The following is a 16175-nucleotide window of genomic DNA, read 5'->3' on the forward strand; positions in this document are numbered from 1 at the left end:
AACGAAGTGAATGTAGGAAACATCTTTGCAAGTTAAAATCCTTATTATGCAATATATTAAATTGCAATGGATTGATACAAACAAGATGAAATAAAAGATACTACCATTTAACACAGGATTTGTATAAGTATAACAAACAAATAGTGTAATCACATGTGAAATTAAAAACTTATTAGATTTTTGAATCGCATGGTGAAAAATCTGATATGAAAACTTCCAATCAGCAACATGTCAACAACAAGAAGCTGATGGTGTGAGTGTGCGTGTGAGAGTTTTAAGTGGAAGGTGAAAGGATGGCAGTGAAGTGCAACAAGGTTGAGGAGCTGCAAGAAGAAGAGTTTGGGAATGATTGGAGGCTCACATGACACCATCTTGTTTTTTTGAATATTTGTTATCATTGTTATGAAATCTTGAATGTAATTTAATCTTCGAATTCAACATTTTTTCATTGTACAGTATTAAAATGTTAATGTTCACATTTAAGTTTAGTAGTTTCTAAATTTTACTATTTTCCCAAAGTTTTGTTTGTAAATTTTTATACTATTACTGATTTTATAACTATTATTATATCAAGTACTGTATATATATCTGTGCCGCTGCTCCATTGTTGTCCCCCCATCCGAAATTTAGTCCCTTGGTCCACTGTTCCTGAAACTTGACTTGAGTCCCCCACATCCCTTTGTCAAGAAACTTTGTTGAACTGTGCTTTTTGGGGAAACACTAACCTATCATCACTCATTATTGTTTTCCAACTTGTTCACCTTCTTGTTATAAGTTATTTCAAAAAATTTCCTCCACGTGTTCATGGGGCAAATAAGTCATGTTTCCAATCAATAGATCTGGAGTTTTTTTCTAGTTTTTTTCTATGATGAAGGCTTCTTGAATGTAAGGCCTAATTCAGTCATATGATATTACTTTCCATGATGCTTCTGATCTTGCAACAGTTATTTTAATAATTATGAATAGTTTTTGTGATCTGAGGCATGCACTTGTCAGATTCTTATTGTTTTCGAAGATGTTAATATTGGTGTACCTGGAAGCGCTTTTATGAGTGTGTGCATGCAGTTTGAGGAAACTCCTGTGAATTGAGATTGTTAAGCCAAATATTAGTGAATGCTAATAATGTAATTTAAGTAGCTTTCCTTCACATGTATGCTTTGTTCTGAGAGGAAATTAGCTGGTGGCTCTGCACTATGTTTTTATTACTGCCATTATTTTTACTTGTTTTTGTTTTAAATATTTTTATTGGCCAAATTTTTTAAATGCTTGCTTAATAGATGGGATGAAAATCGTTTTATAATGCAATCATTTCTTTAAGTTAAAAACTCAATTTCATTAACAATTTGTGTATAATATTAATTGGGTAAGTAGCTTTCCTTCACATGTATGCTTTGTTCTGAGAGGAAATTAGCTGGTGGCTCTGCACTATGTTTTTATTACTGCCATTATTTTTACTTGTTTTTGTTTTAAATATTTTTATTGGCCAAATTTTTTAAATGCTTGCTTAATAGATGGGATGAAAATCGTTTTATAATGCAATCATTTCTTTAAGTTAAAAACTCAATTTCATTAACAATTTGTGTATAATATTAATTGGGTAGCTTTTTCTTGGTCTTTTGAGTTTGGAGGTTATGTTTGGTTAATATAATTTGTTTTATCTGTTTAAACAAATTGAGTGCTTTTCCAAATTTTCAGAATGAGTAAATTTCTCTTTATCTGTAGGATGAGAGAGTAACAGCAACTGGAGACGAGGCAGACAAGAGGGAAGCTGTACTTGCAACACATGCATGCTTCCTTATACAAAATATTTCTCATAGGGATGAACGTGTCCGGGATATTTCTATCATTTTGATAGGTCAATTGCAAAATAAATTTCCGCAGGTAGGTTTGATTTCTTTTTCTTAAATGTTTTTATTTTTGAACAGTTCATTTAAATGTAAATTAGTTGACTTAAAAGTGTGATGTTGTGGATTTGAAATTTTGACAGATTATCTTTGTGCAGGTTCTCTGGAGTACATCTTGCTTAGACTCATTGCTCTTCTCAGTTAATAATCAAGTGCCATCTGGTCTCGTTACAGATCCTAGTTGGGTGTTTACAGTACGCTCTTTATTGCAACGGGTTGTTCGAGAATGGATTATCAACTCTCTTTCATATGCACCATGTACAACACAGGGCCTTCTACAGGTGCCCTTCGTATATTTTATGGTCCTCCTGTCTGGAAATGTTGATTGTAGCTTTTCATCTCACTGCTAGTTTATTTTCCGGTTGGGTGACATTTGTTTCCTTGTTGAGAAGAGCAGCCAACTCCAAAATCTGGTTTGAATTGATACCATTGATTAGAGTAGCTCAGGTTTGATAGCATTGAAAAAAAATTCAAAAGTTACCTAAAAACTAGATGGATTCTCCCAGAGAACTGTAAGCTCATCTCTCATGGGGATGCCTCCCTCTTGGAAACCAGAATATAGTAATGGATAAGGTCAATAGATCAGAAAGTGAAATGAATTGCTGGTGTGACATTTTTTGTTGACCCCATCTCTTGGGGTTAAATCTCCTGATTTATAGCCTAGAATTAGAATTTAGAATTTTGATATATATTTTGGAGAAGCATAGATGATGAACTCAATTCAGCTACAAAGAGCTCCAAAATACAAATAAGAAGTCTAAAAAATTCAAAATGCCTCAATTTTTAGAGATTTTTAAAATCACGCTTAGAAGAACAAAGCTCCATGATTGAAAGTTTCTCTTGGATCTTTCACCCCATCTCAGAGAGTAGTAGCCTTGACTGCATTAGGTGTAGCATATATCAATTTTAGTACTCCTTGTTGGTAAGCTCCCTTGTTTCAACAACTTTGCATAACAGAATAGATTGGTTGTGTGTGTATGATTTCTAGAATCCCACCCAATTTTATAACTTTAGTGTAGAATTTTGAATGCTGAATATGCATAGATATATGGCACAATGTGCTTAGGAAATGACATTTAGTTTATCACTTTAGTGTATAGTATGTAATTATGTAATAAACGCAACAAAATAAATCTTCATAAGAGATATGTATATTATTAATGAGTCACAATTAAAAGCATAATTTTATTTTTTATTTATTTGTTTTTATTTTAAGATCCTAATAAAGAAACATGTATGTATTATAATGAATAAAAGAAATTGCTTTATTTATAATAAGGAAATCGTAAGTGCTATAAGTAAGTATTAACTTACTATATCATCGAATTACAAATTAACATACTCAAACGACACATACCACAGGGTGTGGAACACATATAATATTGGAATCGATTAAGTGTTGTGAGGGAGATTGATCGAAAGCATTCATTGAAGTACATGCGAAGAATCTGAACGCCATCAACACCAGACAACACCAAGCACAGAACAAAAGACTCAAGCCCATGAAATCTTATTATTCTTGGAGGAAGGAAGGTGAGTAATCGAGGGTCTTCAAATGCAACCAAACCCGAAGTTGAGATATAGTCATATCCGCGCTAGAAGGAACTTGAAACGTATATCATCTGCTGAAGGTTACATGATATTTGTATAATTTCATCAGACGAAAAGCAAGGAAGAGAACTCTATGAATAGCCAAGTAAAACGAGAATTTGTACACCACACCGTGATTGATGAGTAACGTGAAGGAAGTTCCAACAACCTAAATCGGAGAAGCCTTGTCAACATACATGGCTGCCAACATTCATTGAAGCTAGAAGTAGGATCAGCATAAAAGGATATACAATCTATTATGATACAGAAATAGTGAAGTATTCAGCAAGTAGATACCCAGATCACAGAGGTACACAACTACGTATCTTATGAATATATGATTAGTAAGAGTGAGAGTATACTAACTCTCCTTAGGAAAGGTTAAGGATATTCATCTAATGAATATAAAACTCTCATTAAGAGAATTTAGAAGATTAGAGGGCATTCGAGAATGAATGTCGGGATGAGAATCCCTAAGAGAGATTAGTGGGAGATCTCTTTGAGGCAATATATATTGTAGTGGTCAAACATATGCATATGTCAGAGACTTGGTTAGAGGTGGGATCTCTACCAAGTAGTGATTTCTAGAGATCCCAAGAGGCCTAAGGATGATGCTCTTTTCCATGATAATCACCTAATCGAGACGTAGTTCTCACTAGAGGATTAGGTAATTTGAGGAAGGACTCCTCCGAAGGTTTAGGAAGGGGTAGTTGGGTAGAGTTTAACTTAATAAAATATGTAGATTTAACATTATATCAATGTTTCTATATGTAATCTTTACAATCTTCTTTAATTTTTACTAACAAATACTGGCAGGGTTTCAACATTCTACGCCATAAGGAGGTGGGGCATCTCAAATTATGATATGATAATCTTTCTCGGATAGTTATGTACTTGGGTAGGCTATGTTGTATCATGTGACTTGTCCTCCTAGTTTGGGGGAGATGTGCACACATGTGAGTACATTTATATCTATTTGTGGTGTATCATATATATGCCCACCTCTTGATGCATCTCTTTGATATAATCTCATTGTAATGCATCCTTCCATTAGAACATAATTGTTTGTCATATTGGCCTTCCTTGTTCTTTCCTTTAGACTTTCCTCATCTTGGGTGCCTATCTCCATAACTTGCTTTTACACTTACTACCTATTGATATGATGATGTTATGATGACTTTTTGAGATATCCTTGGGGTGTTTGTCTTATTTTTCTAAAGAATATTTTAGGACGTCCCCTAAACAAGGTGATGCCCTTAGAATGGTGAAGGGGAAATATTGATATCTCTATTGACTTGGGAACATTAGGGCATCTTTGAACACTCTGAACTATTTTGGTGCATGATAAAAAGAAAGTAACTTTGTACCATAATATTTTCTTTGTATTACTTGCAAATGCAATTTCATTTGCTTTAGAATTGAGGCCTTTTCTAGTTATTTTGGGAATTATTTTTTAGGTTTTTAATCCTTTGCAAAAGCTATTTTGCTTCAGTTTTAACTTTGCCTACTAGAAGATTTGGGATCACCTTATACTTGTTTATGGTTGATGAAAATATGAGATTTTTGCTAATAGTAAAAGCAATTACATCCACATTTATGATAAGACTAAAAGTTCAGAAATCTCATATTTCTATTGAACTAGAAAACCTGATCTCTAGATATTGCGAATAATCTTGAGGGAAGTAAACTAGACACCTTTATACCGAGACATTCTTAAGCCTTTAGAAGTATATATCATATAAACATTATAAACAAAATGCCAATGCTATGGCTTAGTCACTAAGCTCCCACTAGCCGCCTCAAGACATCAAATCCTATTATAGAAAAAACAACAAAATTGATCTTTTAACACAAAAGACACTGGGGGTTCCCTATACATTTACGTTTTCATTTTCTTCTCCATAGGTTGTTTCCTTGGACCATTGGGCATGAAATCAGAAGCCTCATAGACTGGTCTTCCCTTTTCCTTCTTGTGCAACTCTGCCTCCATAGGCAAAAAATTCTCCAATTCATGCAGGTACAAGAAAAATGATTCCCAACCTATGTGTGCCTCTATCTTGCACTCCTCCATTTAATTCCTCACACACTCCAAAGAATGAATGACTAGAATTTATCTTCATTTGCATGCATTGCCCTCTAGTTACCTTGTCCACTTTAAATCCTTTGCTTGGGATGGCTAGAGACCAACCAATTGTTCTTCCCCAATGCATTCGTGCGCCACCCTTTCAAACAGCTTTAGTCTCCACTTCTAGGCTCCAAGCTAAAATCATGGACACTTTGTGTTGATTCTATAGCCATGTTCGCACCTTACAAACTCGTCCCCTAAGAAGATATCCACAATTTGGAAGAAGGTCGAGTTGTGTATCATAAAGACTCCTATCATCCCTTTTTTAGAAATTTGACACAAAAATTATAGTTTTTGTTTCTACGTTATTAGAGTAAAGCCCACCTCCATTGTTCTTAACCAACTCAATGTGCAAGATTTAAATTATATAAAGCTAATACCACCTGTAGGGCTCTCCTTAAAACCTAGCTTATGTTGAGAATTGATGGTAATCATTATTACGATTAATTTCTTCTCACACATATTCTGTATGCCCTTGCCAAAAAACTATCATTTGCCTTGTGACATTGTACATCATATCTCCCAACCAAAATCTAAATCTCGACACGCTTCCCAATGTTCAATCACAATGTCCTCATTAATTGATACAAATCATTTGAAGAGCACATTTGGCACCTCATTCATGCATTAGAGGATGCAGTAGATTTTTAAAAGATTGAAATAAAGTAAGCATTTTACAAATTGTTTTTATAAATTTGTTTAAATTCCAAGCCATAACTTCACGTTGAATTAGACCATTAATAGTAATTAAGGCTTAAAATGCCATCTATCTAATCCTCTCTTGAGTAAAGACACCTCGTATTCTAAGAGTGCAAAATAATCATAGAGGCGACTCCAAGTTTCCTATTACGAACTTGCGACTTCTTGTCGATCAAAACTCAATTTTATATTGTGGTTTATTTGTAACCACACAAGGACTTACACTCTTCATTCAATAGATGATCTATCGACTTTGCAAAGTGAATGATTTGGGAATAATGGTTCTTCAAATACTTTTAATGAAACAAATTGCAAAAAGATAAAGGGTTTAAGAATCTAAGTTAACTCTAACAATGTAAGAGATCATTGAAGATGAGGTGAAACTAAACCAGTCCTTGCTTTGCCAAATCAACTAGTCAAACAAGGGTGCAATTGTCTATGGATATGTGGATGGTTTTCATATTGTCAACACTTATTCAAATATCCAATGATTGTGCAATCGAAAATCGACATTTGTAATTGAAGTTAAGTGCTTGCAATAAGTTCAAACAAAGCTAACACTATTACTTTCAATCAACAAGTACGTAAGGTATGAACATAAGTTTCACCATAATTCACCAACAAGAATATCTTCCATTCATCTACTAGACTAATTCTACTCAACATATAAACAAAATCCTATTCTAAGTGAGAAAATAGGAAACCATCCAACACTTCAAAATAATACAAGTAATTCACTATGCATTCGACCATGAATCTGCAATTACTTTGGCATCATTTTAGCAACAATTTCTCCAAATATTCCCCTCCCCCTCCCCCCTACAGATGAAAAATGGCTTGAGGTAGCCTTTTATAGAGGCCCTAAGTACAATGGATGGTTAGGATTGGCTCAAGATTAACAATCAAGGGTATGCTAGCAAAACCCTAATTTAACTACTAGCTACAAGCATTAAATGTTGTCCAATTACAATAAGACACCAATTTGTAGGCCAATAAGAAAATTACATTGCGTTTGAATACTTATCCCCTTGAGGATGAACTGATAAGAAAATTCGTTGTGGTAAAGCATTAAATGCTACTCGGATGTACACTTGAAAAGACTTGATTGAGTGATCTTTTACACGCGAGTGGAATCCTTTGATCGGTTGGAGATAAGTGGGTGCCACCTTAGCATGTTTATTTTGTAATGTTTGTTTCAACTCCACTTTTCAATCCTCTTCATTGGGAAATTTTCTCATTGGCATGATTTTTGAACTTGTTACAGTTCTTGACTTGATGTCTTGGCTTTGACCTTGCTTCACGACTTGAACTTGTATTTGGCTCGCACCTTGGTTTCCTCTTTCCGTGAGATGTGCATATTTGCAATTCGATCATCACCCTTGGTTGACGTTTACAACAAATTTGGATATACAATGTTGTTCATCATGACAGCGTTTTCTTCATCTATGTTGCTTTGTCATTGCCATGATTGCTCCTTCGAGCCTTGAGATCTTTGTCATTGTACTTCCCCTTCCACTTTGTCTTCATCTTGCTTGAAATCTTGAAATGCAAAGTCTCCTTTCACCTGAACCTCCTCATGCACATCTCCTTGATGTTGCCATTGTTCTTCCTTGTCCTCCAGCATCTTCCTTGATTTCCTCACAAAACAAGAAACTAATTGTGATAAATTCGTGAAATGAATATATTGTTTACATTTCCTTCCTAATTTGTAACATGAAATCCCCCATTATTCTTACATTCTCTGCTTAAAATGATCTTCAATGCCTCTTTGCTTTCATCTTTAAATTCCAGAATCACATACTTGAAATGATTTGAAAACAAAGAATCATTTAGACTTTAAACTGGGCCTTGAAAGTCATCTTGAAGTTTGAATTGAGGACTGCGAGGGACTGAATTAACACAGAAGAGGCTTTGTGGAAAAGGAAATAGTCCCTACAAAGGGTCAGATTCTGACCTGGCAGGATTGGAAATCACTACATCTCCCAAATTTCCGCTTCTAGATTAGGCAAGCTCAAAGTGACAAAAAGGGGTAAAATACAATTACAAATCAAATTGAGGATGATTCAAGGTGAATATTGCAATTTCGCAATTGCAGATTCATGACAAAATCTAATAAAATCAGACTAAAACGAGAGAAAATAAATGAAATGGAATCAATGAAGTCCAAGGGGGTTTGCAAAGTTAAATGAATGGAAAGGCAATCCTGAGAGGAGGTCGGGATCTGACTGCCTCTCAGGATTCATAATATTGAGAGCTATTGAAATTCCACCCCTATTACATTACCTTGCAAAACCCCTAACATACTTCAGAACTTCGCCAAAACATGATGAATCTGCGACGAGAATCCTCAACTCCAAATTGCTTAAATTGATGAAAAACAAAGATTGAGGCTAATATCAATGTAGCTTTGGTGAACCAGAATTGAAATGTTGGACAAGTGGTGGATGCAAACCAAATGGAAGTGGGCCTCATTCCAATAACATTGCGACAATTTCTATTATGATAATCTATTGCTTTTAGATAATTATAGATTCAGGTTCAGATATTAATATACTTCTGATTAAAATTATTAAATTATAATAACTGTTTAACTAATATAGTATTATTAGATTTACATATTTTCCTTAACCTTTATGCACATAAAGAATCTAAACAATTAATTAATTTACTGATGATATCGGTTGAACAGATATGGAGGTTAATGTAACCAAATTTCTCTACAATGTTTCCTGTATTAAGATAAATTGATTCCTGGGTATATTTCTTAGATTTTCCTTCTAAACTGAAGATTAAGATTATCAATCTTTTAGGTAGGATCTTATTTCTTTTGCAAGATAGCTAATGAATTCATTCCTCTTATTCATATGCATTTCAAGATTTGAACGGCCAAGAATTTTTATCAAATTAAGTATGCATTCTGTGATGGTTTATTGTTGCCATACAGTGCTGGAAGGTCAAAAATGTTATTTGATTTCTTTGTTATTTACTATGATGTTCATAATCACAAATGTGATTCTTAACATCATTATTTCCATAATTCTCATAATTAATTCAGTAACTTCATGCTTCCCATGGAACAGTTATTACAGTTATTTGAAAAGTCTTCAAGGAAGGGATGAACCACAGAAGTTTATAATACTACTATCTATCAGGTTGAAAATCTCGGATGTTCCTGTAGCACTAGTGGCGGGGAACCGTGATCAGTTTTGTTTACCCTAAACACAATGTTAACAAATGCCAAAATCCAAGGAGCAACCAGATATTTAATACTCCATATTATAATGTTCAATTCTCCAAGGTCTTTCTATTTAATATGTTCCCTTCTGTGATGGGAAAATCTTGTTTCCTGTGTAGGAAATGTATTGGCTTTGTATGTTACATTGCTTGTCTTGGGAATGGTAGAGGTATGGATTCCATTATTATTTTTTAACCCCAAGCTTAAACAGTGTTCTAATGCAAGCTCCTCATGCCAATACAGTTGCATTTTCGTCCTTAAATATTACTTGTACATCTCGATCACTCATTTTATTTACAATACCACGTAACCTGTTGAATATGCAAAACCTTGGGGAGAGTTTAATAATTTGCAAATTATACATGTTTGCGAGTATTGATTAGTATTACAAGAGTTGGCCATGATTCATTGTGGATATTGTGGGGTCCTCACTATTTCTTGAAGTTTTTGTGTCTATCTAGTTACCATTGTCTCTTTTACTTGCTTGTTGAGTGTTGACAATTGTATCCTTGAGTTGTATCATGTATCTTCTTACTTTGTGGTCGCTGAAGATCAATTTGTGCCTTACAGTTAGCCTTTACCTGGATAAGGTGGTTCTGTACATCATGAAGCTAATTGACTCACTACAATATTAAAAGAATTCATATGGTTAGTCACTAAGTTTCTATTATTCATCTTACCAGAATTTGTTTATTAAGGAGTTCATTTAATACAAAGATGCGAATACAATTGACAACACAGAATTTAAAAGGTGCAATCGGATTGGACACATGGCATTGTAATTCATCTTATAGTGATATTTTGACTTAATATTGAGGGCAATTTTGTTTACAGAGTAACTGATGCATGTTTCTTCCCAAGAAGTTTTCCACCTTAAGCTTCCATATTCCAAAGTTCCAGCCATTAAAGATTTTTTTTAATGCAATTGATGTAGCTAGGTAAGGATCCACACAAGAAAAGGTTTATCATACAGTTAATATACACTTACTCCTGTAGAACTGTCAAAATTCTTATTTTTATACAAACAAAGAGCAAATTATTGATAAACTAATATAGGAGTAGGAATGTTGATATAATCTTAAGTGCAATAGAAAGAAAATAATGGCGTATTCACATTATAAACAAGAGAGTTTATCTTCTAAAACCCTTTTAGTGAAAATCCCTGAAAAAGAGTTACGTTGCTAAATTGATTGTTCACAGTATGATCAGATATGTTACTCCATTGCTTAGGCATATTCCTCATGATAGTAATTACAGGCACATCTATATGCAGTACTGCTTAGTTGCATTACAAAATAATGGATACGAAACCATGGGGCGAAAACCACCTCTAAGAGCTATCCTAATTTCGGGGATAATACCTTTGAATCGCCTTCTTGGGTGTCATTAACTGAGAGCTATCCTAATTTAGGGGATAATACCTTTGAATTGCCGTCTTGGGTGTCATTGACCACCCATACGCACGCCACATTTGTTGTTGGAAGAATCCATTCCAAATAGCACTTGTTAGGTACTTGCTGCTTTTTAAATTAGTTTCTTGCAAAATAAGAGTTGGTTTTCCATATCAAACTTGCTGAGTTTGATTGAAGTTGCTGCATCATAAGTTGTATCTGTGGTGTTAACTTCAAAGATGGATAATTGTTTCTATGCAAATATTTTATGAGATGATTGGACTATGTGGCTATGGGGCATAGTTACCATGCTTTTGGTGGACTTTGAAGAGCTGTGCCCAGAGTGGTTAATTCTTGGCTGAAAATTAATAAAAGCATTAGTCTGCCTGTGGAAGTCTGAAGAAGCTGTGAGGTAATCAGCTCAGGATTTACTGTTGAGTTAGGATAGAGTGAAGCAAACAATTTTCTGAGCAATTTGGATATTGTTTGCTAGGCAGTAATTTCATATAACTATTTAGGATGATTGATTTATTGATTATTCTTATTATTTCAATCTCTTATTTAGGCACCTGTTTGAGCTACCTGAGCAATTCTTGACTGTAAGAAGCCAAGCCTTATTTAGATAAGTTTTATAAAATTCATTTTGGGTTAAAAGTTAAAATAATACCTAGCAAACTAATTATGTAGAAAAATATAACTTCTATCTTAGCATCACAATGTAAGTATACTGATAAAATACATAGTGTAGAGAAATTGATAAACATAGAAACTTATGCTATTATAAAATATTTCAAAAAAAAAAAAATTAATGACGTTAATCATTTGAAAAAAGAAAAGAAATGTATTAGTGCTGACATCAACAAAATGGTGTTTATTCAATTAATTTATTATTTTTTGTGGATTTTATTGCTGTATAATTGTTTATTTATTTATTTATTTTTGTTTTGAAACATTTCAAACCAAATTCAATCTTTTCCAAAAAATTGAACTTCCAAATATACTATCCATTCCAAATGAATCAAACTTTCTGCGTACTGTATCTATGATACAAAATACTGCACCTCATTCTCACAGCTCTGATGAAAGAGAGAGTTGGGACGTGTTTTAAAAGTATACAATAGACTTGAAGTTTTGGAACAGTTTAGAGTTCCAAAAAATGAGGAATGTTAAAATTAATTTTTATACTATTATTGATTTTATAACTATTATTATATTAACTACAGTATATATATCTTTGCTGCTGCTCCATTGTTGCCCCCCCATACCAAAATTAAGAAAGTCTGTGAAATGCACAATGTAAACTCTATTTCAATACTCAAAATTTGTGAGTTAATTTTGGACTTGAAGCATATGATTTTTGTAGGAGTTGATGAAAAAACCATGGGAGCCAAGAATCATCTGTAAGCAAAACACCTATCACACAAAAGAGATTGAACAAAGATAATATCCTTTATAATAATCCTAGAATGCTGTATTGGTTGCACAATAATGAATTGGGATACCATTACAATTTATTCTGTTCAAATAAGTGAATTTAAGCTAGAGCATGAATGTGCAAACATGTGCCTAATTATGCATAATAATATGTATGAGAATATTGTTGAGCATATGCATAATTTATTAATGCAACATATGCAAATGTGCCTAATGCAACAAATATGCGTGCTTTAACATTTCATGGCTATTGTGCGAAGCATGAAACTATAATTCTCAAGTATAAAGTAGAGATTTGTGAAGTTACATACAAATATAAAATAAAGACCTAATAGGAAACTATTATGTAGCATATAAATTGTAGAGACATTGTTTCTTTTGCTAATCAAGCATATTCAGTAACTTTATCATGTGCTGAAAGTGGAGAAAATACTAGTTTTGAAATTTGAAATCACTATGACTCACATTTTCTTGAATGGGTTTCCTTTATCAAATGTTGGGAATGTAGAGCATCATCTGCAAAATAGTTGAAGATACATAATAGGACGAAAGTCTTAGTATTTGTTTGATTCTGTAGAATTGAAGAGATATTAGAAAACATTATTTAGTATTTATTGTCCTCGTAGAAAATGAGGTAATCTACAAATGTAGAAATATATTCCAAAGATTTTTATTAAGTTGGTGTAAGGAAGCAGCAGCCATATTTGATTTCATGTTTATATTATTATTTTCAAACCATAAATCTGAAGCATCCTCAAAAGGCTTGACACCTATAACTTTAATTTTTAAATGGGAAAGTATCAATGATTTGCAATAATATATTTGGCTATTGCCAATGTTAAAAGGATTTTATTGAGATGTTCTTGTAAACTTTATTGCACTATTTATATTTTGGTCCAACTGTGATAATACTGTTTCAGTTATGATAGGTAATATCCAAGTTTTATTCTGTCAATGTTATTTTTTATAGTGTAAATTTCTGAGTTGGGATTTGTTGACTATGTAAAATAGGAGAAGTTCTGCAAGCTGAACACATGGCAAAGGGCACCTCATACAAGTGATGTGGTCTCTCTTCTATCAGAGATAAGGCTTGATCCAGGGAAAAAGGATCATTTGAATGGTATTCCAACATCTATTGTCCCTGCAGTCATAGCTGCTGCTGCAGCGGCAGCTGGTTCCACTTTGAAAGCAACAGAAGCCCGTAATTTGGAGATTCTGTCCACTGGTATAGTCAGTGCAAATGTGAAATCTAATTATGCAGGAGAAATTGCTGGTATGAGAAGGCTTTATGTTAGTATTGGTGGCTTTCAACCTCAGGCTAGAAAACTCCCTGTACTTTTTGATCCTTTTGACAAAATGAGTACTTCTCAGAACTCAACCGATAATGGAGAATTATTACAGCCTGATAATGCTGCATTCAACGAGATGCTAGTTACAAAATTTGTACGTCTCCTCCAGCAGTTTGTCAATGTTGCTGAGAAAGGTGGTGTAATAGATAAAGCATCATTTCATGAGACATGCTCACAGGCCACCGCTCTTCTTCTGTCTGACTTGGTAAGGCATTCATCTAGAGTGGTATGTTAACAATAATTAAAATACTCTATTATGTGGATATGTAAACTGGTGCTTTTTGGGTTAGTAAGAATCTTTTAACTAAAGAAATGCTAGCTGTGTTGGTTTAAGTGATCTTTTTATTTCTTCTCACTAGCAAACAGCTTCGAAAATGACAGCTATTGATTTTTCAGGGTGTTGATGCAAAGGTGAAGCTGGAGGGATTTTCACAGCTATTACGCCTGCTTTGTTGGTGCCCTGCATATATTTCAACATGTGAAGCCATGAAAACAGGGATTTTTGTTTGGACGTGGTTAGTTTCAGCTGCACCCCACCTAGGGTCACTTGTTCTTGCAGAATTAGTGGACGCATGGTTGTGGACAGTAGACACAAAGCGTGGTCTTTTTGCCTCTGGAGTTGAGAATTCAGGACCCCCTGCTAAATTGCGACCTCATCTGACAGCAGGTGAACCTGATTTGCCCCCATCAAAGGATCCTGTGGAAGGGATTGCTGCTCATAGACTGTGGCTTGGGTTTTTCCTTGATCGTTTTGAGGTTAGATTATTTTCCTCAATGTACAATTCTGATGGTAAAAAACATCAACTTTACTGAATGTTTCATAAATATTTTCTGATCACTAGTAGTTGTCTAGTGTTTATAATATCTATTAAAGTGCTTATGTACTTTGTGTACAGTGCCTACTTTTGGTATTTGTGTGTTGATTTTGTTTTAGTATTCCTACTTCCTACTGTGTTATGTCTTAGTTTTGAGTTCCGTTGACCAACTTGTGCTTTTTTTGGGTATAAATGTAAGTTCTTTTCAACATTCCTATCTGATGTGTTTATTTTGTGCATGTCATTTCCATTTTTGGTGCAACATTGTCTTTAAGATGATGCAAGGCATACAAGTATTGTAGATGAGACATGGATGTTCGTGTGAATGAGACATCCTACCTAATTGGTTCCCTATTAGGTCCTATTCACACTTGTTTACTTAGGAGGATTATCACTTTGTATGAAGTCAGAGACCAATACACATCATAAGTTTATGTCATCATATGTCCCACCTTGGCATATATAACTGAGGGGTTCCTGTTGTAATCTAATTTCATTACATTTATGTACACACTTTTTTTGTTGACCACAATTCTTAGAAATTTATGACATTTTAGGGCCTTGACAAAGTATTTTACCAACTGCTTTCCCTGTTATGTCCTACACATTCTTGTATTCTACACGGGCATTCTTAGGGCATGATGAGTTTGTCTCAAATTGTAAGATTAAGACACATAACCAAGGACTCTACACACTATGCTTTGTTGATAAATGGATTTTAGAAATTAAATGATGCTGGTTGTGATGGATTAGTTTGTCCAATAGATAAACATTTCGTCCAGTGTCATGTTCCTTAGTTGAAATAGGGTTAAATGGTAAACAGTAATAATTAAATTAAAGATAATTAATACTTAAGTTAAACAAATGGTCTAAAGGCATAAACTGAAAGTTGTCTCTCCCTCAAACATACAGTATAAAAGGGAGAAAAGATAACTTGATTTGTGGGGGAGGAGGAAGGAGGAAGAAAGAGTGTGTTGAAATGTTTTTGTCATTGATGTCGAAAGGATGATTGTGCCAACATCAGAGAACTAAATTATGTCTTTCACCAGGTAAAGTTGCTTAACCTGCTTCACCAGTTTGAGGTGCTTGACCTGCTTAAGGTGCTTGACCAGCTTAACGAGCTTGACCTCCCCAAGGTGCTTGACGTGCTTTACCTGCTTAATGGGCTTGACCTGGTTAAGGTGCTTTACGTGCTTGACCTGCTTAACGAGCTTGAGCTGCTTGTTCTGTCTGCATGCCTACTTGTCATGAGCTGGCTTCTAGGTGCCTACTTGTCATTTTGTTTGACATGTCATCAATTGACTGTTCTGATCCTGTGTGGTGTGAATATGATGGTGGCTGAGAAGTCCTTATTTGTGGCGTGTGTTCTCATCCACTTACACTAAATGAAGTCTCTCAAGCCCTTGTTCCACCTTTTAGGATTAGCGATGGTGGATCCACCCTGTGGGAGTAGCCATGATGGAAGTCACGTGTGAGTTTTCATGACCTAGTTTTCTGTTCATTCACCCTCTCTGAGTAGCCATGGTGAATGTCATGCTGAAATTACAATGCTATGATGAAATTTTGTTATTCACATCTTTTATTTGTTTGTAGTTATGTGTACTTGTCACGTGACATGTTGATGATCTCTCTC

The 16175-nt window shown here is 34.3% G+C and overlaps 1 protein-coding gene across 1 annotated transcript in view; it reads left to right on the forward strand.

Moving 5' to 3' along the window:
• LOC149564488 (Phosphatidylinositol 3- and 4-kinase family protein) overlaps positions 1–16175 on the forward strand; it is a 123059-nt gene that overhangs the window by 49830 nt on the left and 57054 nt on the right. Inside the window, exons 10-13 of the mRNA XM_089818023.1 lie at positions 1723–1881; positions 2003–2185; positions 13390–13932; positions 14124–14483. Of these exons, the coding sequence (XP_089674149.1) occupies positions 1723–1881; positions 2003–2185; positions 13390–13932; positions 14124–14483 (1245 nt within the window). The remainder of the gene's footprint in view (positions 1–1722; positions 1882–2002; positions 2186–13389; positions 13933–14123; positions 14484–16175) is intronic.

This window comes from Cupressus sempervirens, chromosome 3 (assembly GCF_028749045.1).
Source record: "Cupressus sempervirens isolate cs-2001-9-10 chromosome 3, ASM2874904v1, whole genome shotgun sequence".
NCBI classification, from domain to species: Eukaryota; Viridiplantae; Streptophyta; class Pinopsida; order Cupressales; family Cupressaceae; genus Cupressus; species Cupressus sempervirens.